At 41.0% G+C, this 26031-nt stretch overlaps 1 protein-coding gene and 1 long non-coding RNA gene across 2 annotated transcripts; both read left to right on the top strand.

Annotated features, from left to right (window-relative positions):
- The first annotated feature begins 6231 nt into the window (after nucleotides 1–6231).
- LOC307057246 lies at nucleotides 6232–12337 on the top strand. Its single transcript, XR_013811049.1, has 3 exons — nucleotides 6232–6450; nucleotides 7110–7218; nucleotides 12104–12337. It is a non-coding gene; the product is annotated as an uncharacterized lncRNA (long non-coding RNA).
- Nucleotides 12338–12640: 303 nt separating this feature from the next.
- DHRS9 (dehydrogenase/reductase 9) lies at nucleotides 12641–21813 on the top strand (the record flags this gene model as incomplete). The annotated part of the gene is made up of 4 exons (XM_079709912.1): nucleotides 12641–12953; nucleotides 14158–14416; nucleotides 18361–18524; nucleotides 21590–21813. The coding sequence occupies 4 exons, from the start codon at nucleotides 12641–12643 to the stop codon at nucleotides 21811–21813; spliced, it is 960 nt and encodes a 319-aa protein (XP_079566038.1).
- Between the last annotated feature and the right edge of the window lie 4218 nt (nucleotides 21814–26031).

Consider the following 26031-nt stretch of genomic DNA (forward strand, 5'->3'; position numbering starts at 1 on the left):
TTGCTCCGCAGCGTGTGGGATCTTCCTGGACCAGGGCTTGAACCTGTGTTCCCTGCACTGGCAGGGATTCTTACCCACTTTGCCACCAGGGAAGTCCCCAGTGCAGTCTTTTAAAAATATCTTTTCCAGGAATTCCCTGGTGGTCAACTAGTTAGGACTCTGTGCTTTTGAGGGCCTGGGTTCAATCCCTGGTCAGGGAACTCCTGCAAGCCACGCAGCACAGCCAAAAAAAAATATATATATATATATATATATATACACACACACACACACATATACATATATATACACACACAGATATATGTATACACACAGATATATATATATACACACATATATATATACACACACACACACACACACACACATATATATATATATATACACACATATATATGTATCTTTTCATTTTTCTCTTGTTTTATCCTCTCTTTGTTTCACCTATGCCACCCATCTACAAGTGACCCATATTAACAACCCGGGGCATATCCCTCCATATTTTCTCCCTGTTCACTTAAATATCTTTACACACGTGCACATAGAGATTCCCTGTCTACTTTACAAAAGTGAGGTCATGGAAAGCCTTCCAAGCCAAGTGGTAGAGTTGTAATTTGTTCTATGTAATGGCTTCAAAATAATATTCCATGTACATATCTACCATGATTTACTCAGCCACCCCACTTTTGGTGGCAATCACTTTCCTCCTGGATCTTGTTGCCACCTCTTGTTCATATGTACATGTATACTGGCTTTGTTTTTATAAAATGGATTCCCAGCAGTGGGATTGCTGGGTCAAAAAGTAATATGTATTTTTTATTTTAATAGATGTTTCCAGATAGCTTTCAAAAAAGGCTGTAGCGGTTCACATATCCACCAGCCAAGGATGAGATCACCCTTTCTCTGACAGTATAAAACAGTCTCAAGGAGCAAAAAATAGTCACAGACGAGAGTCACATGTTGGGAGCCAGCAAGGGGCAGGGGTCATTCAAGGAGAGGAAAAAGCTCTGTGGGCTTCCTTCATCAACAATTAATGAGCCAATGGTGAGTGATTCCTCAATAGGAAAGGCCTTACTTATTTATCCTTGCATCTCATGAGCCTAACACAGGGTAGCACAGAACAAACAGTTCAGAAGACCTTAAAACAGGGTCTGAAGACAGTTATCTCTAACTACCAAATGTTGTTTTTAACTCCTCTCCATTTCCTGGATCCCAGTGAGTTCTTTCCTACTGGATGGCACTTGTATATCATCAAGCATCTGCTCATAATTTCCTTTGATTCTTTATCATCTCAGTTAAGATTCCGGGAAAAGGAAGTTGTCTTGGAAAGGAAGAAACCAGTAAATTTAGCAAGAGGATCATTCTTAAGCCAGGGGATAAAAAACGTTTAATGCTCTACGTGTGTTGGTCACACCAGAAGGAGTAACCACATCCTTCCTTCCCCCTGTGAGAGTCACATTTTTCTTACTAAACCTCCACCCTTATTTCTCGCAAGTCTCCCTGTTGCTGAGAATCCCCAGTGTTTCTGATCTTTTCCCTCCATTCTCACCCATCTTCTCTTGCTCCCTGTGCTTTGACGGGACAATGCTCACCAATATGATACTCCTCACTCCACCTTTCAAACCAAGACCTCTTGTTTGAGTAAGTTAAAACGATGTGTGTTCTGCAAATAAGAAGAATCTTTCTTCAAATAATCTACCAAATGTTCCCATGACTCAGTCCCTTATTATTATACCTAAATATCTTACAGTGTAGGGGAACAAAAGATTAGCCCAGCTTCATCTTACAGTTGGGACAGTCAGGAAATGTCAAATGAATAACAAAGCTCCTGGTTTTGACCAAGCCTAGCTATGCATTTATGAACAGCATTTGCAATTCAGCTCCTCGCATGTCAGAGGCATTGTTGGTGTAGTCAGGGGAACCTTTATAGTGGAAGTAAGAGAGCTGCCTGTTGACAAAGAAATTACAACCTGTACTGTTTTTACTAGGAAGCCATAAATTCAATTCATGGTTATTCAGAGAAACACACTCCAAGAGCGACCTTGGAGAGAGGACTATATTATTATGCCAGGAAGGACGAAGTCAACACGCAAACTCCATAAACAGTCTTTTCTCTCTGGCAACCCTTACAAGAGTGACACCAGCCGTACTCCAGGAATTGGATCCCCTACAGCCTGCAGTGCTGGGGTACGTGCTTTTTTCCATTTGACTCCCATTTTAGGAATACCTGTGGCTTGGACCACCCCAGCAGAGTGCCGTGACAAGGAGCTTGATGTATGTCCTCTGAGACAGTGTTGGATCCGGATATTCTCCTTGTGTTTAGGTGTCTGGAAAAGAGTGGAGAAGGCATCCTTGGGCAGAAATCAGAGGGAAATATGGAGGATATACACACTTAGAAGAAAAAGGAGAGTCATATGTTTAGTGTTTTTTCTATGGCAGTATCTAGACTTACCCCTATATAATTACAGCCCAAGTATCAACATCGAAACTTACATTTGAATGAAATTCACAATACAATCTCTGTTTTAAACAGGAATAGGAAGAAAATGGAATGGCAATTTCATTCTGGATTTTTTACATCACCTTTGATGACCAGAAGTCTAATGTAGGGAGAGTTCTGAACAAAGAAACACTTTCATATGTTGCCTTATTAAGGAATGGGAATGAAAGAAAGTTTAGCACTTAAGAAGTGAATTTGAATGCAGATATGTTAACAGTCCAGATAAGGCGCTGCTGACAAATGATTTCATTAACTGAACACCTAGATGGGATCATTTGGCAAAGGAAGCAAGTATTCCAACCCTGGTGCCAGGGCTACTGAAGCTGAACTCCAAAATTGGGTTCACTGGAATTGAGGGATCCAGACACATGGCAAGTATTCTGGTTCTCAACATGCAGATCAGTCAAAACATCTGATTTTTTTTTAAAGTCTATTTGGGAAAATTTTAAAACAGGGCACCAAACATGATTGCTGAGTCAGCAAAACCTACTGATGTTACAGCCTTTTCTTGGCCCTTTTCCCATCTCTACCCCATGACCACCCAGGTGTCTGTGGCTCTCTCCACCTCTCAGTGGCAGTAACTTGCTGCAGGAAGGGTCAGACAGTAATCATTTATACCTGTCTTCATGAGGATGTAAGTCAATGTATTATCTCTCAAAGAAGATTTCTATTTAAGCCTTACTCTGACATGTGAAGTGTCAAAGGGGGAAAATTATATTTGGACATTTTTGGACACACTAAATCTTTACCTGAGTAAATTTCAGTTTTGGTGTTTTGTTCTTTTGGAGAAAAAAAGATCCCTCTGTAATTTAAAGAGTGCTGGCAGTTGTCTAGTCTCTATCTAGACAGATATGTTCATTCATCCACTCATCTCAGCTCAACCATAAGAAACTCTGTTTTTCAATGAAGGGACACAGAAGCCTGGGAAATCTGAGACGTATAGCAATAAATCAGTATATAAAGAGACTGAAACTAAACAATCAGTGGCGTTTGTACCAGCTTGAGTGCCTAGGGCGAAGGTAACAAGCTTGGGGAGGGGTGGGGCTGGTGTATATATTAGCACCTGCAGCCTCGGTACTTTCTGTTGCATCCCAGGATATGCCAGGTCAATTGTGATGACCCTAAAACAGACCAACTCTGGACAGGGAGGGGGCGTCCTTTCCTCTTCCCAGTGGTCTCAGTTCTAAAGACCACTTCAGTAATATCTCCTTGTCATACCTTAAAATACAAATTAAGACTTATAAATAAGTCCATCCTCTCATTTCCTTAAAATGTTTTGGTCTCCTTGTTCTCCATTGTATAACAACAACAGCAAAAAAAGTGGTAAAAATGAATCATCAGAGACTGATTTCCCCTACCTACACTCTTAGGAGGGAAGGAGTACTAAATCAGCAAAGGCGTGTTAACAGGGAGGAAAAAAATAACTAGAGATCACGAACAATAATCATAATTCAAAAATTAAATAATTAAAACAATGCACTGGGCAATTTACAGAATGTCTCCATGTTAATTATTTCAGTACTCACAGTGAAAGTGGTGTTATTGATCATTTGTTAAGTCCCTTCTAAAAGTAACTACCTTTCATTTACTAAAGATACTGTTGATTCCTTTGGAAACACGTGACCCACAACTTCTTGGCTTCCTTCAACCGCAGAAGAGAGATTTAGTCATCACCCTGAGTCGCAGCGAGGGTGAATCACAGAGCGAGGAGGGAACGTGAGAACTCCTCACACATTTAAGTACTTTGAGTTTGACAGGAGCCCAGGCACCTCCACCCTAAGAGGATCTTCGATGTCAGGGTGGCACAACCCTTCTTTCCCCAGCACAGCGAGCAGATCGGGCAGGTCACAAGCAGCCCAGCCAGTCCACACCAGCTTCTGTGTCCCCGTTCATCTTAAATAAGGTAACCAATGATGAGGTTCTGTCATTTATTCCTTCATTTCTCATGTCAGTCTTCAAACTGTTTTGTCTTACAAAATGAATCAAGTTGTCTTTCATGCTGCAGTCAACGGTTGCTATAAAAAAAAAAAAGATATGTTAGGAGGCTGTAACGGGCCCTGGGTCCATCTCACCACAGAAATGATCTCAGTGTCCCTAGAGACCTTGCCTTGACCTTCCCCAGGTTTCTCTTTGAGTGTTCTTTAGCACCCTAGAATTACAATTACATTTACATCTAGTTCATCTCTCTGTGCTTATTTGACACCATCTGTGAATCTTATAATTAATTGCAAACTGGAGTGGGAAGAGGCTCCAAAAAGAGTGGGAATCTTAGCTGAGTTTCTGATTGGAACAACAGATTTGCTACAAACTGCAGGTCAGGTCTGTTTGTCTACCTGCTTTACCGATATTTTCAGATGTCAATTTAGGCAAATATACACACACACGCTAGCTGAGCGAGAAAGATGTTGTCTAGTCCAGAAGGAAGCAGGGAAACTCCTCAAGGCACATTTGATTCCTGGACACTGGGATGACAATAATAAACCTACTTCGTGTATTTACTCTCCATTTTATGATTCAGGTTGGGATTTTACCTGAAACTCCCAACATACAATGAGAAAGGGAGAAAGTCAGTTTAGTGGCTTCAAGGACAGCCCTTGTTAAAGGCTTTATGATGCAAACGGTAGTGTGGTCTCTCTCTCTCTCCCAGCGGGTTGATTTTTAGCAGCTGGGGAAAAAGTTTAAAGAAAACACACTTTTAAATTAAAATTCAATTTAGGGTTGTACAAATAGTTCTGAAATGTCCTGCTACACTATTAGCTCCAGGGTAAGGATTATGTTTTATTTAGCTTAGTAAGTGCTCTAAAAAAATTCTTGGCTAGATACTGCATAAAATGCAAATTAAATGTTGTATCATCTTTGTTGTACTTTAGACGTTCGAAAAGTGTGCTCAGTTTTTAGGACAAAGCTCAATATTTAAATGCAAGGAAAAAATTATTATCTCATGCATATCAAATGGAGAAAATGGGAATTGGTTTTAAAACCCTTATAAGGCATGTCACTTTCTCAAGGTACTGTCTTTAAAAACTCTGCTTCTGCTCAAAGATAACTGAGACTAAAAGAAATATACTGAAGATCTGAACACGCTTTCTGCATCTCTACATAACATTCTCTCTGTATTCTAAGCTTTCCTTGAAGCTTTGTAACTAAGCTATAATAAAATACAATATACAATGTCTTCCAATTAGCAACTTTTATTCAGCAACATAAATAAGGTAACCATGGTTTTAAGAACAATTCTTAACCTGCCAGTACTGTCAGGAAGCATATCGGCAAAATAATAAACCTAGGAGGGACTGGAAATATTAATTAATTAATTAATTAATTAATTATGGATGTTTTTATCAATTATAATTTAAAAGTTTTGAGAGAAAGCAAAAGAGATACTTTTTTCCTTAGAACTAAAGAATGCAAAACGGGGGCTTCCCTGGTGGCGCAGTGGTTGAGAGTCTGCCTGCCGATGCAGGGGACGCGGGTTCGTGCCCCGGTCCGGGAAGATCCCACATGCCACGGAGCGGCTGGGCCCGTGAGCCATGGCCACTGAGCCTGCGCGTCCGGAGCCTGTGCTCCGCACGGGGAGAGGCCACAACAGTGAGAGGCTCGTGTACCGCAAAAAAAAAGAAAGAATGCAAAACGTAAATTCATCAGGTCTTCCCTACAAAAGAGTGGGCTGGCACACCTCTGCCAGGAGACTGAATGAGTCTGCAAAGAGGCACACCCCTCTCCATACCTCAATGTCCCATTCCACAGGGCACATTGGGTACTGTGGGCCGCCTCCCTCCTACAGGAAGCAGGATGCAAGGGGAACATAACTGGTGGAGGAGCTTCTTCACCCCACTGAGGGAACTTACAAGGATGAATACCATCTCAGCAGTATTATCAGGGACATCATAATCATTATCATTTTAATCAGACCCTCAACGGAGCGTTTGTTGCCTTATGTAAGGCTATTTCAGGTAAGGTCCCTCAGCTTCATTTTTTAAAATTTTTTAGATTTCTGGGTGCCTAACTTGAACATTTTTTCCACAGGAACATCATTCATTAGTCATATGAATTAGTTTGTGTCATTAGGCGCAAGTGTCATTTTTCTTAAAGAAAAGTGCCACAGAAATCTCAGAAAGGCCAGTTAGGTTAAATAGTGACAGAATTTCTTGACTCAATGAAAAGGTAAAAATAAAAAGGAATTTGGTGTCAATTAACCAGGTTTACAATATTTAAACGTACAAAGGACATACACGTCCAGTCAGACTGCTGTCAACACTAAGAAAGCTTGTGCAAGAGAACCTCAGAAAGAAAACATTTTAGAACACAATTGCTAAATGTTCTCTTTTTGATGTATTTTGATAAAAACTTAGTTGTTGATTCAACTCAGGCCATGATTGCAACAAATTGAAAAAAAATAAAGATTCTACAAATCCCTTAACAATCAGTGTGATTGACTAGTCTCAGTATTGCTTTCTAAAACAAAGTCTTTTGTGAAGTTCTGTGAAAATAAAACCAAGTTGTATGGAAAGAATTCTACATTTGTTATAAAAAGTATACCTTGCAATGACATTGAAACGTTAAGACATTATTTTCCATTTTGTTTCTTTTAAACTCTCATTTATTTTTAAAGGGCAGAGGAAGATGACTAAGAGAAGTGAAATCAAAGGATCTTATTTTAGATATTTTACTAGGAAAAGAAACCCAGAAAGAGAAAATTAAAAGAAGCAGAAGTGGACAAGGTCAGCAATCGAGTTGCAATATTTTCCTATAGCTGCAGCCAAGCAGTTACTCTTTAGCCCGTCACGTGCAGATGAAAGAGAAAATTAGTTCTCCTTTCTTGGTTCCTTTTGAGGCTTTGTGGCATGGTGGAGAATTCAGATAATGTATTTTCAGTTTTCCTATTGACTGATAATGTGTTCATCTCTTTCTATTTCTACTTCTTTTTTTACACAGTTTAGGAATTGAGATCAAAATTTTAGGTCTAGCCACTCTCTGGCAAATGACCCTACCAGGGTAGTATGGGTACTAGGGTAGTATGACATCTACCCTACTTAGCTCACAGAAATATTTTGACAATTTAATGAGATAAATTTTATTTGAACGCTTTTCAAAAATGTTTAAAGTTATCTAAATTGGAAGTGTGACTATATGATGATAATAATGATGACGATATTGATGATGCCCTGATGATTTAGAGGGCTCAAAGATTAATCCAATTATCACTAGAACCCTGGTGTTCAAGTGGAAACTTCCTTCTCTCCCTCTCCTCCTTCTTTCCTTCTACATTTATTTACTTAATACCAACTATCACACAATGCACAGGTGGTGTAGAGAAGTGTACACATAGCCCAGAGCTGCGTGGGAATCCAGGTAGCAGCGGAGCAGAGGGTTAAAGCATGGATGCTGGGAGTGAGTGGCCTGCATAGCAGTCCCCAGAGCAGCACAATTCTATCTTGAGCCAATTAACATGCATTTCTGAATTTGTTTCCTCATCTATAAAATACAGATAATTTTACTGTAAGGTTTGAATGAGAAAAATATTTCTAGATCCTAGCAGAGCACCTAGAATGTGGTAATACTCAATAAATCATAGAGTTATTATCATTTCTACCTGACTTGGTCAAATGGGAATCCCAAGGACCGTGGCTTTCTAGGAGCATCCTCTGAATTCTGTAGTCAGCAGGCCACCCACCTGAAAGGCGCCCCAGAGGAGTCCAGAGAGGTCCAAACTCAAAAGACTCAGCCAGAATTTAGGCCTCATAAAAGCTGTGAGTGCTCATTTGGTAATTTCTAAATTCACAAATTGTATCACACATAAATTTGGCTTTGTTCACTGCCTCCTATCCTGATGACAAAAAGGCAATTATTTTATTTATTTTTTTTGAAGATGTTGGGGGTAGGAGTTTATTAATTTATTTCTTTATTTTGGCTGTGTTGAGCCTTCGTTTCTGTGCGAGGGCTCTCTCTAGTTGTGGCAAGCGGGGGCCACTCTTCATCACGGTGCACGGGCCTCTCACTATCGTGGCCTCTCTTGTTGCGGAGCATGGGCCCCAGACGCGCAGGCTCAGCAGTTGTGGCTCACGGGCTTTGCCGCTCTGCGGCATGTGGGATCCTCCCAGACCAGGGCTCGAACCCGTGTCCCCTGCATTGGCAGGCAGACTCTCAACCACTGCGCCACCAGGGAAGCCCGGCAATTATTTTTTTAAAAACATAGAAATTGATGCTTACAGCAGCAGGGTATGAATAATATTTATAAATAATAAAACTTTTCCGGTAAGACTATAAAAAAATATGAACTCTTATCAATGTGGCACTACTGAGGAACCAACGACTGAGTTTCCAGAAAAGTAGTTCTGATGCTGTACAGTTCTGGGCCCCCAAGACAAGGCAGTGCTAGACCAGTGGTTCTCAAATGGGAATGCTTTTATCCCCAGGGGCCATCTGGCAATGTCTGGGGACACTTTTGGTTTTCTGGTTGTCACAACTAGGGACGGGGTCTACTGACATCTAGATGATAGAGGCCAGGGGTGCTGCTAAACATCCTGTAATACACAGGACAAACCCCACAACAAAGAATTATCTGACCCAAAATTGCAGAAGTACTGAAGTTGAGAACCCAATCCAAAATATGGGCAATGCATAGAGCAGCCTCCTCACAGAGTGAAAGAGATTGATCCTGCCATACGACAAGGTTCTTCCTGTGTAGCACGCCTAGTCATTTTATTTCACCAAGTACTCTTCAAGGTAGAAGTTATTATCTCCATATTACAGATAGAAAAATGGAGGTGAAGATAATAAAAGTAATTTACCCAAAGGCCTTCTGATGGTAGAGGAACTGAGACTGAAACTTTACCGGCCTGATTCCGAGGCCTGGGCTCCTAAGCCCTGCTCTAATTGTCGTGTGTGTGTGTGTGTGTGTGTGTGTGTGTGACCTTGGTCCTTGCCTTTCCAAATTTTATCTTGGCTTAAGAAAAATTTCCATGACCAGTTCAGAGGACTTATATTCAGAATTGCACCCATCCTTTTGCACTGCACTGTAGGGGCTGCAGATCTGCTTTCTCTTACTTGGTTCTTGTCCTTGACGAGTCAAGAGGCTCACAGCCCCTGGGTGCTAGAAGGACTACTCAGACCTAGGTGCTTCTTGCCAAGGGATTTGTACCCCTACCAAGCAGTTTGTGTGAGATAAATTGGAAAACACAACAGATAAGCAAACAACCCAAGCTACTAAAGTCTATGTCCTGAGTCACAGAATTGCTGTCACCAGAGAACTATGTGAAGGTGACCACACCTGGCAGACTAAGGTTGAAGCAGACCTATTAGTTGTTGTTACTCATTTACTTCTCAGTGGTCAATGAACCAATCAGCCATCAGTCAGCTTCTGTGTACAGGTCATGTTCCCAACGACTCTGACCAACCCAGCGTTGTTACTCAGAGGTGGCATCTTGGCTAAAATACTATTAGAGGACGAAGGTATGTGTTGGTTTGTGGCTGACTTGGTCCAATGACCTAGAGGAATGTGAACCTTAGGAACTGAAGAAGACCAGTATTTTTGGATGATAATCTTTGGGGAAAGGACAGGCTTTGCAAAACTCGACGTCAAGGTTTGCTGTCCTCAGATTCAGGCTGCAGGCTGGGACACCAGCATCTGAAATGACCCTCAGCCCAGAGGGGTAACTAGTGAGGACAACACATTTGAACGTGAGCCCATCCCTAACAACTAAAACCTACTCTCTGTTTGCTTGTTATCAAGGAAAAATTGGTTTGGCTAGGGAAGGAAGAGGTTGAGCAGGGTGTAGAGAAGATGAGGAGAGAAGAGGGAGTCTGACTGCTTTGGTTTGAGTTTTTGTTTTTCTCCAGGGGTTATGAAGGTGAACTTGCCAAAGAGTAGAAGGCAGAAAACTCAGTGTCCAAGGTCACTAGATTCTGAAGTCCTGGGTATGAAATAGTTCTTACCTATTCTGTGCATGGAAATCAAAGCTGTTGAACACTTTTCTCAGAAAAAAAAAAAAGTTTTATTTTCCTTTGCCAAATTTTTAACTTTTTTGTTTTGAATTAATTTCAAACTTATGGAAAAGTTGAAAGAATAGTACAACCCAGAATCCCCAGATATTGACATTGTACCACATTTACACTCTTATTCTCTCCTTAGAGAACATACGTGTTCTTAATATATTTGTTTATATACATATTCTTATTATTTCCTAAACTGTTTGAGAGTAAGTTGAAGACATGGTGCTACTTAATCTTTAAATACTTCTGTGTGTATTTCTTAAAAAGCAGGACATTTTCTACATAATCATAGTAAATTATCAAAATTGAGAAATTGATATTCATGCAGTATTATTTATCAGATCTACAGAGTTTACTCAAATTTCACTTGTCAACCTAAAAAAGTTCTTTTTGACAAAAGAAAAAAATGATTTTCTGGTGCAAGATCACAAGTTGCATGGGGTTGTCACTTCTATTTAGTCTCCATTAATCAGGAACAGTCTTCAGTCTTTCTTTTCCTTCACTCATACCTTTGACATTTTTGAAGAGTACAGGCCATACATTGTGTAGGGTTGAAAGATGTGCCTTATCATGATTAGCTTTCAGTTATGCACAGAAGTGCTGCTGTGTCCTTCTCAGTGGCTATACCAGGAGGGACATGATGTTGGTTTGTCCCATAACTAGTAGTGTTCATTTTTATCACTTGGTTAAAGTGGTATCTGTCAGATTTCTCCACTGTGAAATTACTATTGCTCTCTTTTTAATTACTACAGATCTTATGCAGAGATTCTTTGAGATTCTATGGTTATTGTTTCTTATCAGAATTTCACCCACTAGTTTAAAATTGCCTGGAACAATTGTCACTATGTCAGTTGCCAAATGATGATTTGCTAATTCCATCATTCCTTTTACACTTATTAACTGGCATATTAATTCTCCTATAAAATGAGGCAGGTAATGTGCCCTCTCTAACTGAGAAGGCTGTTAAGAGGATCAAATGAGACCTATATGTAAAAGTGCAGTGCAGAATGCTTCATAAATGTAAGCCATTGTTTTACTATTGTTCACCTTATGCCTGCCATCGGCCAAACACAACGACACAGAAAATTTCCACTCTCTGCTCTAGGGCACATTAAACCCCATGAGTATTTGTATTTTTCACAAAATTCCCTTGGGAGTTCGGATTGCAACAAAGGCTACAGAATCCATTCAGGGAATATAGTCAACATTTAGTTATTTGACAATTATTTATCAAGACCAGGACGTGAACAAAACACTATACCAATTGAATGTACAAACATGAAATTTCCTTTAAATGTCTAAATATGAAATTTTGCAAGAGTTGGTTACACCACCCCACCCCTCAAAATTATATATTTTTAATGTATTTATATATTTGAGAAGGGGAAATCCTGCTACATGGACACGATTTGCAACAAACGAATAACTCCTACAGAGGGAAGATTTGGAGAAACTATACCAAATTTTTACGCCACGATAGTCTAAAAACCTGCCTGCTTTAGAAATAGTCACAGCTATATCACAAGAATCAACTAGTTTGCACAAACCTACCATTTACCTCTGACTTATGTTTATCAGTTAATAATTCTTTTACTCTTTTTTTTCTTTCTTTAGCTATAGATCTTTTGGCAGGAAAAAAAGATGAAAGCAGAGCCCAAATTTTCCATAAGTGAAGATATACTACACTATTTTTTATCTGAAATAATCTGTTCCTTGTAAAGCAATGGAAATAAAATTGTGTGTATGTGTGCACATGAGTGTGTGTGTGTACCATTCTATCTGTATGTATGTTTGTATTCCTTATTAAGGAAAGAAACATTTGTGTATATATGCAGGAAATAAATGTCTTATCAACCCAATGACCTGTGTCAACTTTGCCATTACTTTTTCTACTACTTGGTTAGTTTTTGCATTACTTTAGAGGAGTGTTTTAGCACTTAAATGGCCATCTTCCCAACCAAATAAGAGTTATTGTATTTTTAACTATCTATTTATACACTCAAATGCATTAAGATATCTTAAGTTCATCACTCCTGGGTTATAATGCCTTAATCGTTCTAATTTGAATTTTCTTTCTAATTTTGAACACTCAGGACACCATCTTCTTTTACTGTTCAAGAAAGAAGTGTCTCCATCATACACAGGGGGAAAATGCTCTTTTGGGTGTTAGCCCTCCTGATCCTTTGTGGTTTTCTATGGCATTATAAAGGACAGCTAAAGATCACAGACATCACTGATAAGTACATTTTCATCACTGGGTGTGACACTGGCTTTGGAAACTTGGCAGCCAGAACTTTTGATAAAAAAGGATTTCATGTAATTGCTGCCTGTCTGACTGAATCAGGATCAACAGCTTTAAAGGAAGAAACCTCAGAGAGGCTTCATACTGTGCTTCTGGATGTAACTGACCCAGAAAGTGTCAAGAGGACTGCCCAGTGGGTGAAAAACCAAGCAGGGGAGAAAGGTGAGTGATGTGGGGATGGGAAGAATGGAAGGGGTGTTGAGAAGTTGCCAAAGCTAAATAAAATGTGTTCTGATTTTAAATAGTTTCTCCAAAAAAATGTTTCCTAAATACCAGCTGTGTACTCGAGAAGATTGGAGAAATTTTAGAATAACCCCTGAGTAGTTCTAAGTTGCAAGCTCTCTACATGCATGAGAGACACAGCCCACGTTATCCTAAGTCCCAGTGGGTGAATTTAGAACTGAGATAGAGGTATTAACTTTTCCTGGTCTTTTCCTGTGAAGTGCTACTCTAGCCCCCTGCACAGCAAAGAACTTGGGGCTAAAAGCTACAGGAGATCATGGGGGCAATCTCCAAATTGTCATCTGGATTGGGACCCACTTCTCACTATAAAAATGGTTCCAGAGCTCACACATTTTCACTGGGAAAGGAAGAAAATGGTCTGAGGATCTGAGCAAAGGTGTCTTAGATAGTCGTGATAGAGTAGTGAGTCACTGGACCTCATTCTGCCTTAGATTCTGCAAAGATGGCAGCATTCTGAACTAGAATACTTTTATTGGCTTGGATCAAGTTTGAAATATTCTCATGAATGAAGATATTTGAGTCCACAAAGGACAAAACAAATGTATGTGATTTTTCTCTATCACATCTTCATCATATAGTTGAGACTCTGAAACTTTCAAAAACAATGGTTTGATGAGGCTCCAGTTATTTTTTAATGCTTGAATTCCAAACACCTTTAACAATATTAAATGCTCCCCACCATAAAATAAGCCAAGTGAATGACTGGGTTTTTACCAAAAATAACTGTGAAATAGATCAATGTTGTTCTTTGTCTATAAAGAACTGTTTGTAAATATTCTCTGGCTTTGCCATCTAGCACAGTAGGAAAAATCGACCAATTTACTTACATCTGAGATTAAAAAGCAAAAAGTCTCACTCAGACAGTATCAGTATTTGACATTCAGAAGCAGAAACAGAAGAATTGTGAGATTGGCTTCCAGTCGCAGAACTTCAGCCATTTCAGTTTAGCCTCCCACCCTCTGTGCTCTCACTTCCCAAGACAGCAAAGTATTTCAAAGCAGGAAGGAGTATGACTAGAAGCAGGAAATGGCACCATCAGGTAAAGCAAGGGCTGTATTTTCATCAAGGATGCCCGTATAATGCCACCTTCTACCACACCTCCTTCCCTTCCTCTCTGTTCTAGGTCTCTGGGGTCTGATCAACAATGCTGGTGTTGTCGGTGTGCTGGCGCCCACCGACTGGCTGACAGTGGAGGACTACAGAGAACCTATTGAAGTGAACCTGTTTGGACTCATCAGTGTCACGTTAAATATGCTTCCCTTGGTCAAAAAAGCTCGAGGGAGGGTTATCAACGTCTCCAGCATTGGGGGTCGGCTTGCATTCAGTGGAGGGGGCTACGCTCCATCCAAATATGCAGTAGAAGCCTTCAATGATAGCTTAAGGTAAAGCAAAGATGGGTATATTAGAAAATAATAGGTGTTAACATTCACTGAACATTTATTTACGTACCAGACACTATTTTTGGTGCTTTACGCTATTCCCAATTTATAGATGATACCACTGTAACTAAGAGAGATGAAGTAACTAGCCCAAGGTCACCCAGCTGTCAAGTGGTAGAATTAAGATTTGAACATAATTCTGTCGAAGTCTTTTTTCCTTTTTGCATTAGTGCATGATGTGGATAGTGGTGGCAAACTTATATTCAACAGATCAGCTTATTTAACAGGGAATCCCAGAGAGAAGCTAAATCGAGTCTCTCTGTTGGTGTTACTGTCAGCTGCAGACACAACAGTCGCATTTTATTTAAACCCTCAGTAGAAAATTAGCCAGTAAATAATGACTCAGCTATGCAGCATTTTATTTCCTCTTGTTGCAAGTTCTGGACTCAAACCTCACACACTATATCTGAATGTATGGTAACCTCCCCACCCCCACCCCAAGGACAAGAAAGACAGCTTTCCTCTGATGCTTCCATTTCCAAATGAAACTCAGAGTAGGAGCTTGCTAATCAGAGGTGAAGATTCTGCTACCACCAGAAAGCATTGACCACATCTTTTTGCTGTGTGCTATCAGAGAATCCCAGAGCATAAAACCATAAGATGACCAATTTAATAAACAAAGTCCCCCAACTCAGTGTGCGCAGACATGAATTACTTTGGGTTTATGATGTTTGAGGTTCACTGGGCTTCTTGAATCTCTAGGTTTATACCTTTTGACAGATTTGGGGAATTTTCAGCCAGTGTTTCTCCAAACTTTTTTTTTTTCTACAATCCACTATTCCTTCTCCTAGGATTCTAACACAAATGTTAGACCTTTTGGGTTTGTTCCACAGATCCCTATGTTTCTGTTCACTTTTCAATTATTTTTCTCTTTGCTGTTCAGATTAGGTAATTTCTAATGATCTGTCTTCAAATTCACTGCTTTTCCTTCATCTTCTCCATTTTACTAATGAGTCCAGCCAGTAAATATTTTATTTTGATTATTGTATTTTTCAAGTGTAAAATTTTCATTTGGTTCTTTCTTTTCTGAAAGCTTTCTTTCTTTCTCTCTCTTTCTCTCTCTCTCTCCCTCCCTCCCTCTTCCTTTCTTCAGAAATAAAGAGAAAGAAAGAAAGAAAGAAAGAAAAAAGAAAGAAAGAGGAAGGAGGGAAGGAAGGAAGAGAGGAATGAAAGAGGGAGAGGAAGAAAGAGTGAGGGAGGGAGGAAGGATGGAAGGAAGAAAGAGGAAGGAGGGAAGGGAAGGAGGGAAAGAAGAAGAAAGAGGGAGGGAGGAAAGAAGGGAAGAAGGAAAGAAGAGGATTCCCCGCTCTCTCTGAGCATTAGGATCCCCCACGCCAACTCCTCAAGCCAGAACAATGGGCTTCGCCTGGAGTTCTCTCTGTTTATGAATTGGGTCTCTCCTGGAATTCTTTCCTTCTACTTCTGAGATTTGAGGTTGATTTGAGTCCAGACCAGGGATCTAGAGCAGCGGAAATATAGGAAACCCACGTTTGGTTCAGTGGTATTTCAAAATCTACTCTTCTTCCCTACTTTGCCTACTAACATTTGCTTTTTAGAGTTTTTAAATAGCTGCTCCATGCATTCTGTCCAGGTATTGTAGCTGCTTTCAATAGGAGAGACAGGAGTGTGTGTGTGCTTAATGTATCTTACCTGAAACCAGAACCTGTGACCGTCAGTTCAAAGCCTCTAAACTGCAAATGGTTATATCAATTAAGGTTCTCATGGGAAATGGAGGCACATTAAAATTGGGTCAATGGAGCAGATTTACTGAAAGGACTGTTTGCAGACATGGGAGCTGTGTAGGGAAATCTCAAAAGGTAGTGTAGTTTCTAGGAGTTAATGCCACCAGGGGTATATCTGTCCACAGGACTGAAGGGACAAAGAGACAGGGCTGTCTCCAGAACCTGGATACATAGAGGCTATCACCTTCAGGTGAGGAATGAAACCAACCAGTGTCCACACCGCAGGAGGAATAACTAGCTCAACCTCTTCTCATCGTTCCCTGTAATCTCCCACCAGTACTCCCAACTGACTGTACCCAATAGAAGGCAAAATCCCAGAATGTAGTGCAGGAAGAAGGGTGGAGGGGACTAGAGGAGCAAATGGAGGGTATCCAGCAGAGTGTGCCTTAGGGAAGAAAGACAAATTAGATAGAGCCTTTTCTTCGATTTATACATTTATTTATTCAACCAGCATGTGTTGAAAGCACATGTTAGAGTTTGTAATCTAAACCATGGATCTAGGCTTAGCTTACCAGTAAAAGGTCAGATTATTCCAAGGAGACTAATAAAGACAGAGCAGCTCCATTTTGCCATTTAATCTGGTTGCCTGGTTTGATTCTCCCAGGAAATAAACACAATAGCATTAGAACAACACTTCTCAAACAGTAAATCGCCAGAGGATTTTGTCAAAATGCAGATTCTGATTCAGTGGGTCTCAGGTGGGTCCTGAGTTTCTGCATTTCTAAGAAGTACCCAAGTACTGCCCATGATTCAGGGATCTCACTTTGATTAGCAAGGTCATGGGGAACTTCCATTAGTCTCTTTGGTTGCCCTTTAGTTCCGTGATTTCAGCAACAGTATCCTAATAAAATTTTAGTATACTTAGGGATTTACTCACTTTTAAAAAGAGATTTCAACAGACAGGCTTGTAGGATTACAATGGAACTATACCATGCTTGAAATTAACCAATAAGGGTGTTTATTTCTTTCTAAGGCTTGGAGCTGATATTAGAAATGCTACTGTGTATTCAGGCCACACTCCAGTGACAGCTACAGAATTTCTATATTATAAGAGGATTAGGAGCAGCAGTCCAATTGGGAGAAGGCTGGAGCTCTTTAAAGCTGTATTTGCCCAGCAAGCATACTGGTTTCATACTGGTTTTACTTACCTGGTAAGCTTAGTTGTGGACTTAAAGTCACTTGTCCCTAGATTATATGTTATTTTCGTGAGCACGTGGAGAGACAAGGCTTCCCAAATACCCCCTTGGCACTGCTACATTCCAAAATCCAAAGGGGATCAGAAGATAGGTGAGAAAAATACAATTAAGTTGGAAAATAATCTTTTTAATTTTAATGCAAGCAATATACATTTCTATATCTTTCAAGGTCAAGCTAATTTGCATTTTTAGTAAAATATACTTCAAACTAGACAATAGGTATGTTTCTAGAAAGCAGAACCTAAGATAAACCACATTTTAAGTTCACTGGTAGAGCTCTTTGAAAAATGTTATGGTGGAGACTTCTGTAAAATGAATAACTATTTCCTTATATATTACTGGTGGAACTAGAAATTAAATTTAGGGAACGATTATTCATAAACCGTTTGTAATACTTTGGTTTGCTTTAAAGAAAGGGGCACCATATTCCCTTAAAACCATGTCTCCTGGTAAACCAGTAGACTATTGGTTTTCCAAGGTGACATGATGAAAGAGTTTGCCAAGCAGCATAGGGAGCAGGTTAGTCAGGCCAGGGATTGTCATATTGTATCCCTCAGCCCCCCTCATTTGTGCTGTAATCTCCTCACATTCCTGGAGGAGAGGTAAACTTGACCATCCAGGCCAGCCATTAGTCGATTTCACCATCAGGTAGTTTGAGTACTGAGAAGAACCTTGTCCCCAACCCAAATGCTTGTCAACTTAATGAGACACTATCTTTTAGGGGAACACTGCACTGGGGGTGGGTCTACCCAGATCCCTTTCCTGTTCTGCCACTAAACCAGCCCTCACTTCACCACCCTGAACTTCAGTTTCCTCATCTGCAAACTGAGAGGATAGAACAAGATGCTCTTTCCCATGCACCCCATTCCATGATTCCATGAAAAGATTCATAAGCAAACATTCTCCAAGTAAGCCTGGATTAAACATCTTCTATGGGCTCTTTTCACAGGCGGGACATGAAAGCTTTTGATGTGCACGTCGCATGCATTGAACCAGGATTGTTCAAAACATATCTGTCAGATCCAGTAAAGTCCACCGAAAGAAAACTTACCATTTGGAAGCATCTGTCTCCAGACATCAAACAACAATACGGAGAAGACTACATCGAAAAAAGTGAGTTTCTGGGTGGACCCAGGGTCCTCTGGTATTCATTGTCCTAGACAGCTTGAATGAGACTCAAACATAATTGAAAAAATAAGGTTCTCATGGTAATACACCAATAGAGATCTCAAATATGGATCAGGGATGCTTATTAATTCCAGTGTCATCTCTTGCTCCTCCAAGTGTTTATAAACACTTACTGAGCATTTACTAAGTGCCAAGTTCTATACTAAGTGCCTTATAAATTATATCACTTATTCCTCAAAAGAACTATAGTAGTGAGCAGAGGCTTGGAAAGGGGAAATGTCCTACCCAAGCTTATACAACTCCCCCAGGCCGTGCCTGGACTGGAGCCCATGGTCATCACCTCTACCCAAACCGCCTCTTTTTGGTAATCACCGACTACTCATTCAACATTGTTCAAGGATTTATGGAGGTTACAAAATATAAAGACTCAGACTTTGACCCTTAACTAGCTTACAATCTAGTTGACAACAAAATGTAAGCAGATGAGACTGTACAACATGCAAGAAACTTGATCCTTTACTTCTGAGACACAACCCAACAGCCCAGAAGGGGTGCTAGATAGTATGCTCTCTAATTACCAAGAAATTCAGCACAGGATAAAAAGTACTGCTGGTTAAAAAGCCTTTATAGGAAAGGTCAGGTTTGAATAAGGCCTAAACAGGAAGAAATTATTTGGGTGGAAGTCTTCTGGAGCAGGAATGCATGGGAGATGGAGATGGAAGGAAAAGTATCATAAGTCAGACTGAGTCAGGGATAGAGGAATAATCATAAAGATTAGATAACGATGACTAACACATAGTGAACATTTACTATGTACTTGTCACCATTCTAAGTGCTTTACACAAACTCTTTCATTTAAAATGCCCAAACAAACCCTCTGAATTTTATAGAAACAGAGGCACAGGGATGTAACTTGCCCAAAGTGGCACAGCTAGTAAGTGGAAGAGCTAGATCTAAACCCAGACAGCCTGACTTCGCCATCTATTCTTGGGCCGTGCACTGCAACAGGGAAGAGGCACTGAGGAACTGCTGGAACTTCCCTGTGTCAGGGGCCCACCTCCACGTCAAACGTCCTGGCCCTGTTAGTTTACTTGCCATTCCTCGAACACTTACTAAGCTCCTGCTGTGAGCCAAACAGGGCCCCACCTAATTTTGTGTCACTCTAACCCCAGCTGTGATCTTACCTCTTCATCAACAGGCTTGGTAAGACAGCCAACTGTGACAAGGTTCAAGGCCAGGAGTTTTCAAGGTGGAGCCAAGAGCCTAGTCAGATCCACCTGGGGAGGTTTTTAGACAGACTGAGTTCCCCAGCCACCTCACTACACACACACACACACACACACACACACACACACACACAGGTCAACTAGGACATCTGGTTTGACAAACCTCCCAGTGCTGATATGTCACTATGTGCAGGGTTACAACCACTGCCATTAAATGCTCTGTTTCTCACTCACATACTGCCTCTGAAGGTTCTAAGTAAGTTGGGAAACAAAATCCCTCATTGAAAAGAGCTTTCCCTGTTTGATGTTGACGTTGATACTTTCTAAGTGCCTGTGAATATATCATCAACTTCCATCTCAAAATTATTTTTGACTTGGCCCCTGGGTCAGGTGTTCTTTCTCAGAATTCCCAAAGGAATTCCCAAAATAGAGCCCTATTTTTTCCTGGGTGCTCATTAGAGTTTTCTGAGCCAGGACCTCAAGATCAGCCAGACTCACAGTTCCAAAGTAGACCACAAATTTAAGCTCACCTTGCTTCATTGTGCAAGGTGGAGGAGTAGGAATTTAAAATTGACTAAAATTGACTAAGACTTATGAGCTAGCCTCAGTTAGACTCTTTGAACACCTTTTGGCTACTGGCCCTGAAGTAGAAGGAAAGATTTAACACAATAGATTTTCCCTTGAGAAGACACAACTCAAGGTATGTTTTAAGAGCTTAGGAAGAATGCTCCAAGCCATCACCACTCCCTTGATAAAATACCTGCCTCTTTAAAGGTATCTTAGTTTGGGTCTTCCCTGGTGGCACAGTGGTTAAGAATCTGCCTGCCAATGCAGGGGACACGGGTTTGAACCCTGGTCTGGGAAGATCCCACATGCCGCGGAGCAACCAAGTCCATGTGCCACAACTACCGAGGCTGCGCTCTAGAGCCTCAAGCCACAACTACTGAGCCCGTGTGCCACAACTACTGAGCCCGTGTGCCACAGCTACTGAGCCTGCGTGCTGCAACTACTGAAGCTCACGCCCCTAGAGCCCATGCTCCACAATAAGAGAAGTCACCACAATGAGAGCACATGCACCACAACAAAGAGTAGCCCCCACTGGCCGCAAATAGAGAAAGCCTGTGCACAGCAACGAAGACCCAATATAGCCAAAAATAAGTAAATAAATAAATTAATTTTTTAAAAAGTGTCAGCTCATTACTCAAACACTTCATTTACCTGAGAAGCAGGATAACTTTAGCTTCCTGAGTCAGGGCTTTGGGAGATAATTCTCTATTCACTGTCTTATAGAGGTACATGTTATATGAGTGTACACACACACAGGCACAAGCACATGTGCACACTCACATTTCCTATAAACTTAATACTCTCATAAAACAAATTCGGAATCAAACTACTAACTTCCTGGGTTCAGGAGCCTCAGAGATTTTATGAAGTATCTTTCCTACATTGGTTTAAAGTAGCACTTCTCAAAGTTTGGTCCGTGGACCAGCGCCATCAGCATCACCTGGAAACTTGATAGAAGTGCAAATTCTTGGGCTCCACTTCACACTCACTGAGTCAGAAACTAGAGGTGGGACCTGGCTTTTAACAAGCCCTCTAGGAGATTCTGCTTCTCACTCAAGTTTGAGAGCCAGCGGTCTAAAGAAATCACTGTTGCATCCTTTTCTGAGGAATAGATAGAAACCCATGACAAGGGGACCCAGTTATAATGGCAAATTCAAAATAAATTCCCTCACTGCATCCTCCCTTTTGCAACCTGGCCTCACACTCCCGTACTCCTCTTCTTTCACAGAGCAAATGTGCTTTTGTCTCTTTTTACAGGTCTAGACAAACTGAAAGCCTCTACATCCCTTGTGAACATGGACCTTTCCCTGGTGGTGGAATGCATGGACCACGCTCTCACAAGTCTCTTCCCTAAAACCCATTATGCTGCTGGAAAAGATGCCAAAACTTTCTGGATTCCTCTGTCTCACATGCCAGCAGTTTTGCAAGACTTTTTATTGTTGAAACAGAAAGTAGAGCTGGCTAATCCTAAGGCAGTGTGACTAAGCTGACCACAAACGCCTGCCCCAGGCTATGAGATTGGTTGATTCCAAGGACATATCTCCTTCTCCATCTCATTCTTTACCTAATCCAACCTAGACTCATTTAGAAGATGCTTCTTTTGGTAAAAGAAGAGATCCCACCCTCACTGATGATGCCTCAGGGTCCCTTCTCAAACTTTGTTTGAAAAGATGGGCAGGTATGACACCTGTCCAACATTTAGGCTTTGCCTGCTTGGTATGATGTAAGGAAAATGGGAAGGCTTTCCCATCCAAAATGATCTCCACCCCTTGCCTGCCCCATGCTTCTAGTCCACAGCACTTAAAAGTAACTCCTGAATGTTAAATATTTGTCCCTTATCAAAACATTGAGAGATAAGTAGAAGACTTTCATAAGTGGATTAGGTGTGTTATCTTGCTGAGATAAGGATTAGAACTCAGTTCTGTGAGCTTTGATGGAGGCAAGAAAAGGAAGGGTAATGAAGCATTATGGAACTGGTATAAGCTAAGGGGCAGCAGAAAAGTACTAGGTAAGACTACAAGTAGGAGGGAAGGAAAAGGAGAAAAGGAATAGGAGGACTGAAAAAAAGAAACAAGTGTAAAAGTAGAGGTAGGGAGATTCCAAGACAAGCCTGCCTATCCTAGAGGGAACTACAGAGGATGGACAGCTTCTTCAAGGCCACTGTGAACATTGATGCCCATACAGCTCTCTGTGGAAAGATGGTAACAACAGAGGAACCAGTCATTCCAAAAGAAGAAAAATGTAGAACATGTGTGTTTATTCTGGTTTATTGTAAATATAACAAGACATAGACTACCTAATAAAATTACACCTGAGATGGTTGGAAATCCAATATTTGAGGGGGTCTCTGAAGCCCCATGAAAATATGGAGCTAAATTCAAAGACTCTCTTTCACCTACAGTGACAGTGAGAGCAGGTCTGCTCCTGGCTCATATCATGGTTCTAAATTGGGTTGACTCTGGACCCACCCCCCATCCAAAATAAACATCTACCTAAATGGATACTTGCCCAAACCCCAGCACCCAGCCCAGTATCACTCACAGAGGTTGGCTAAATATTTACATGAAAAGCCCGAATTGTCAAAATTTAACATTTGCTATAGATTAATGTAGGGTGAAACAGCGGGAGAAATTATCTAGTGTGCATATTTGTGTGTACACACACACACACACTGAACTTACTGCGAAGAAACTAATGTCTGCTGCTTGAAACCATGTCACTTAGAAGATATCAGTAATTCAATTCATTTACACTCACCTTTCAGGAAACATCTGCCTATGAGGTAGTTTCCTCCTTTCACATTTGCAACATACTGATGATTTTGCAAAATCAAATTTCCAATGGTGTCAGGTCCACCTGAACATATATTTCATTATTTTGAGAGAAGATACACTCATCCTTTTTGCATGAAAATGAAGAAAATCACAGCAAGAATCAGATAGAAAAATTCTCGGGCAAAGTTATCTCAACTATCATCACTACCTACTTATGAACTCATCTCCATCTTGGTCCTAGCCCCAGAGACCATCCACCTACAGATTCCTGATTTCTTCTGGTTGCAACTAACCACCTATGGGTTAGGTGACTGTCACTCGGCTTATCCTTGGAGCTGAAGTTCATCTGCATTGTTTGCTGGGGCTCCTCCTTCTCACCTTGAACTCCTAGATCTTGGCTTCATTTCATTGCTTTAAAAACATCTAGCCTGCTGCTTCCTGACCTTCTGGGCCTCCAGGGCTTTAGAATCTGCAGGAACCTCATTTGCTGAACTTTCCACCATGTCATTGGGCTTACCTAATGGTGTTATTTCCTTTATTTCACCTTGGCCTGAGTTCTTTACTCATTTCTCCAAGTAGCTACAATTGGTAACTCCCTGTTTCACCTAACCAAAAAAATGCTGTACTTAAATGAATGCTCTCAAATATGACATCACCTTAAAATGAAACCAAATATATTCATCCAAGCAACTTTTAAAGTTTTTCAACTAAATGAGAAGGTGGGGGCATTTGGAGTATAAAGACATAGTCTCAACAAAAGCACAAGATCTGGGAGGGAGGGAGGGACTCAGGGGGTAGGGACATGGGAAGGTCAGGGCACCAGGAGTCTGAACTATGGGTTCCTAGATGTCTCTCCATCACAAAATCACTTCTCATATTCTCTGTGCTCTTGGGGAAATACATTTTTATCAATAATATTTTGGTGGACATATGTGCTGGACTTTCTGCTAAACACTGGCCTATAGTCAGGAACAAAATGGATATGGTCCCTTCCATCACAGAGCTTAAGGTAACCCAAAGACTGAGGCTGCCACTCAGGATGCCTTAGAGGAGCTTCTCCAGGAATCTGTGGTCAAAATGAATTGAGACATCGTCTTCTGCCACACTGAGCTTGGGAGGTCCTTCCCCACTTAGTTTGGAGGGACCAGGAGAACTTCCCAGATGTTCCCTCTGGTCGGATCTAAAAATCCAGCTGTGTCCAATATAGCTCTATCTGAACAATATATTCAAATCTGGAGTTTCTATCTCCCTCGCCCCACCTACCCTTTCCCTGTCCAGCACCAACTACTGTCAATTTTATCTCCTGAGGAGACCTCAAGTCCATCTACTTCTCTTCATGTCCAGTGCAACCATCTGTTCAAGCTTCCATCATCTCTTATCTCAACTACAGCATATTTACCCTGTGTAGCTTCAATGATTTCTCCTCACTGCAGTCAGATTGTTCAAAATTAAAATCTGATCATGCTGGTCTTCTCCCCACCTCCACTTTCCTAAACCCTTCAGTATGTTCCCATTGCACTTTGACTAGATTAAAATGCAAAACATAAACCACGTTGTCCTGGCATGCCTCATGAGCCTCATTTTAGGCTACTATTCTCATTTTGCCATCTCAGGGCCTTCGATCATGCTTCTCCCTAGAACGTTCTGATTTTACCTGCTTATCTAGTTTCCTCATCCTACGATCTCAGCCCCTTCCTCAGGGAAGCATGTACAATTCCAAAATCTGGCCACCATCTTTTCATCCCAACTTATACATTCTCACAGCACCCTATAATTTATTTCAGGGCACTTATCACAGTCTCTAATTATGTATTTGTGTGGCTGGTAAGTTAGTTAATATTGGTCTTCCCTATCAATTTTTTTTCTTAACTTTTTATTGACATTGGCAAATTAAAATAGAATAAATTAACAAGTATTTTTTCAAAAAAATGTTTTGTACAAAAATACTGTCAAAATTTCCTAAAAAGCTTTCAACACAGTAGTATCTTTTCATGTACTGAACATAACTATTAGCACGGTGTCAAAAATGTTGAAGACAGGGGCTTCCCTGGTGGCGCAGTGGTTGAGAGTCCACCTGCCGATGCAGGGGACACGGGTTCGTGCCCCGGTCCGGGAAGATCCCACATGCCACGGAGTGGCTGGGCCCGTGAGCCATGGCTGCTGGGCCTGCGCGTCCGGAGCCTGTGCTCCGCAACGGGAGAGGCCACAACAGTGAGAGGGCCGCATACCGCAAAAAAAAAAAAAAAAAAAAAAAACGTTGAAGACAGAAACAAAATAAAAATCTGTGAAGTGTTTGCCACTGATAACATTCCACACCATGTTATTGTCTGTACATATGGGGGAGGGGGACAGCCATCTTGAGAGTGAACAGTATGACACTCCTTATCAAATTTTAAGTTCCATGAAATCAGGAACCATGATGATTTGCTTATCTCCGTATTCCCTTGCCTAGCACATTACTGGCACATAGACCAGTGTTCAATAAATATTTGTGGAATAAATTCAGAAATCAGCCTGTATTAGCCGTTCTGACTAAGGTGCAGTACTATCACTTAAGATCAATTTTGCCAGCCCCATTACTTGTGCTATCAATGTGTCAGTTCAACAAAATCCTGTAACTTCCTTAAGCCTTTGAGTACTTCCACAAGGGTTCCCTACCTCTGGTTCTGCTATCAGCATTCCCTCAGAGATTAGTCAGTGTTGCCATAGTGATTTCCCGTGACCTGTTGATCCAAAGACACTGTGAAGGAGCCTGCGTCTATGTTGAGACTTCCTGGGTCCAGTGGTCACAGAAAAAGAGGACATTAGAAATCATTTTGTCCAGGAAATTCCCTGGCAGTCCAGGGGTTAGGACTGCGTGTTTTCACTGCAGAGGGCCAGGGTTCAGTCCCTGGTCAGGGAACTAAGATCCTGCAAGCCACGTGA

Source organism: Hyperoodon ampullatus (genome assembly GCF_949752795.1).
Source record: "Hyperoodon ampullatus genome assembly, chromosome: 8".
NCBI classification, from domain to species: Eukaryota; Metazoa; Chordata; class Mammalia; order Artiodactyla; family Ziphiidae; genus Hyperoodon; species Hyperoodon ampullatus.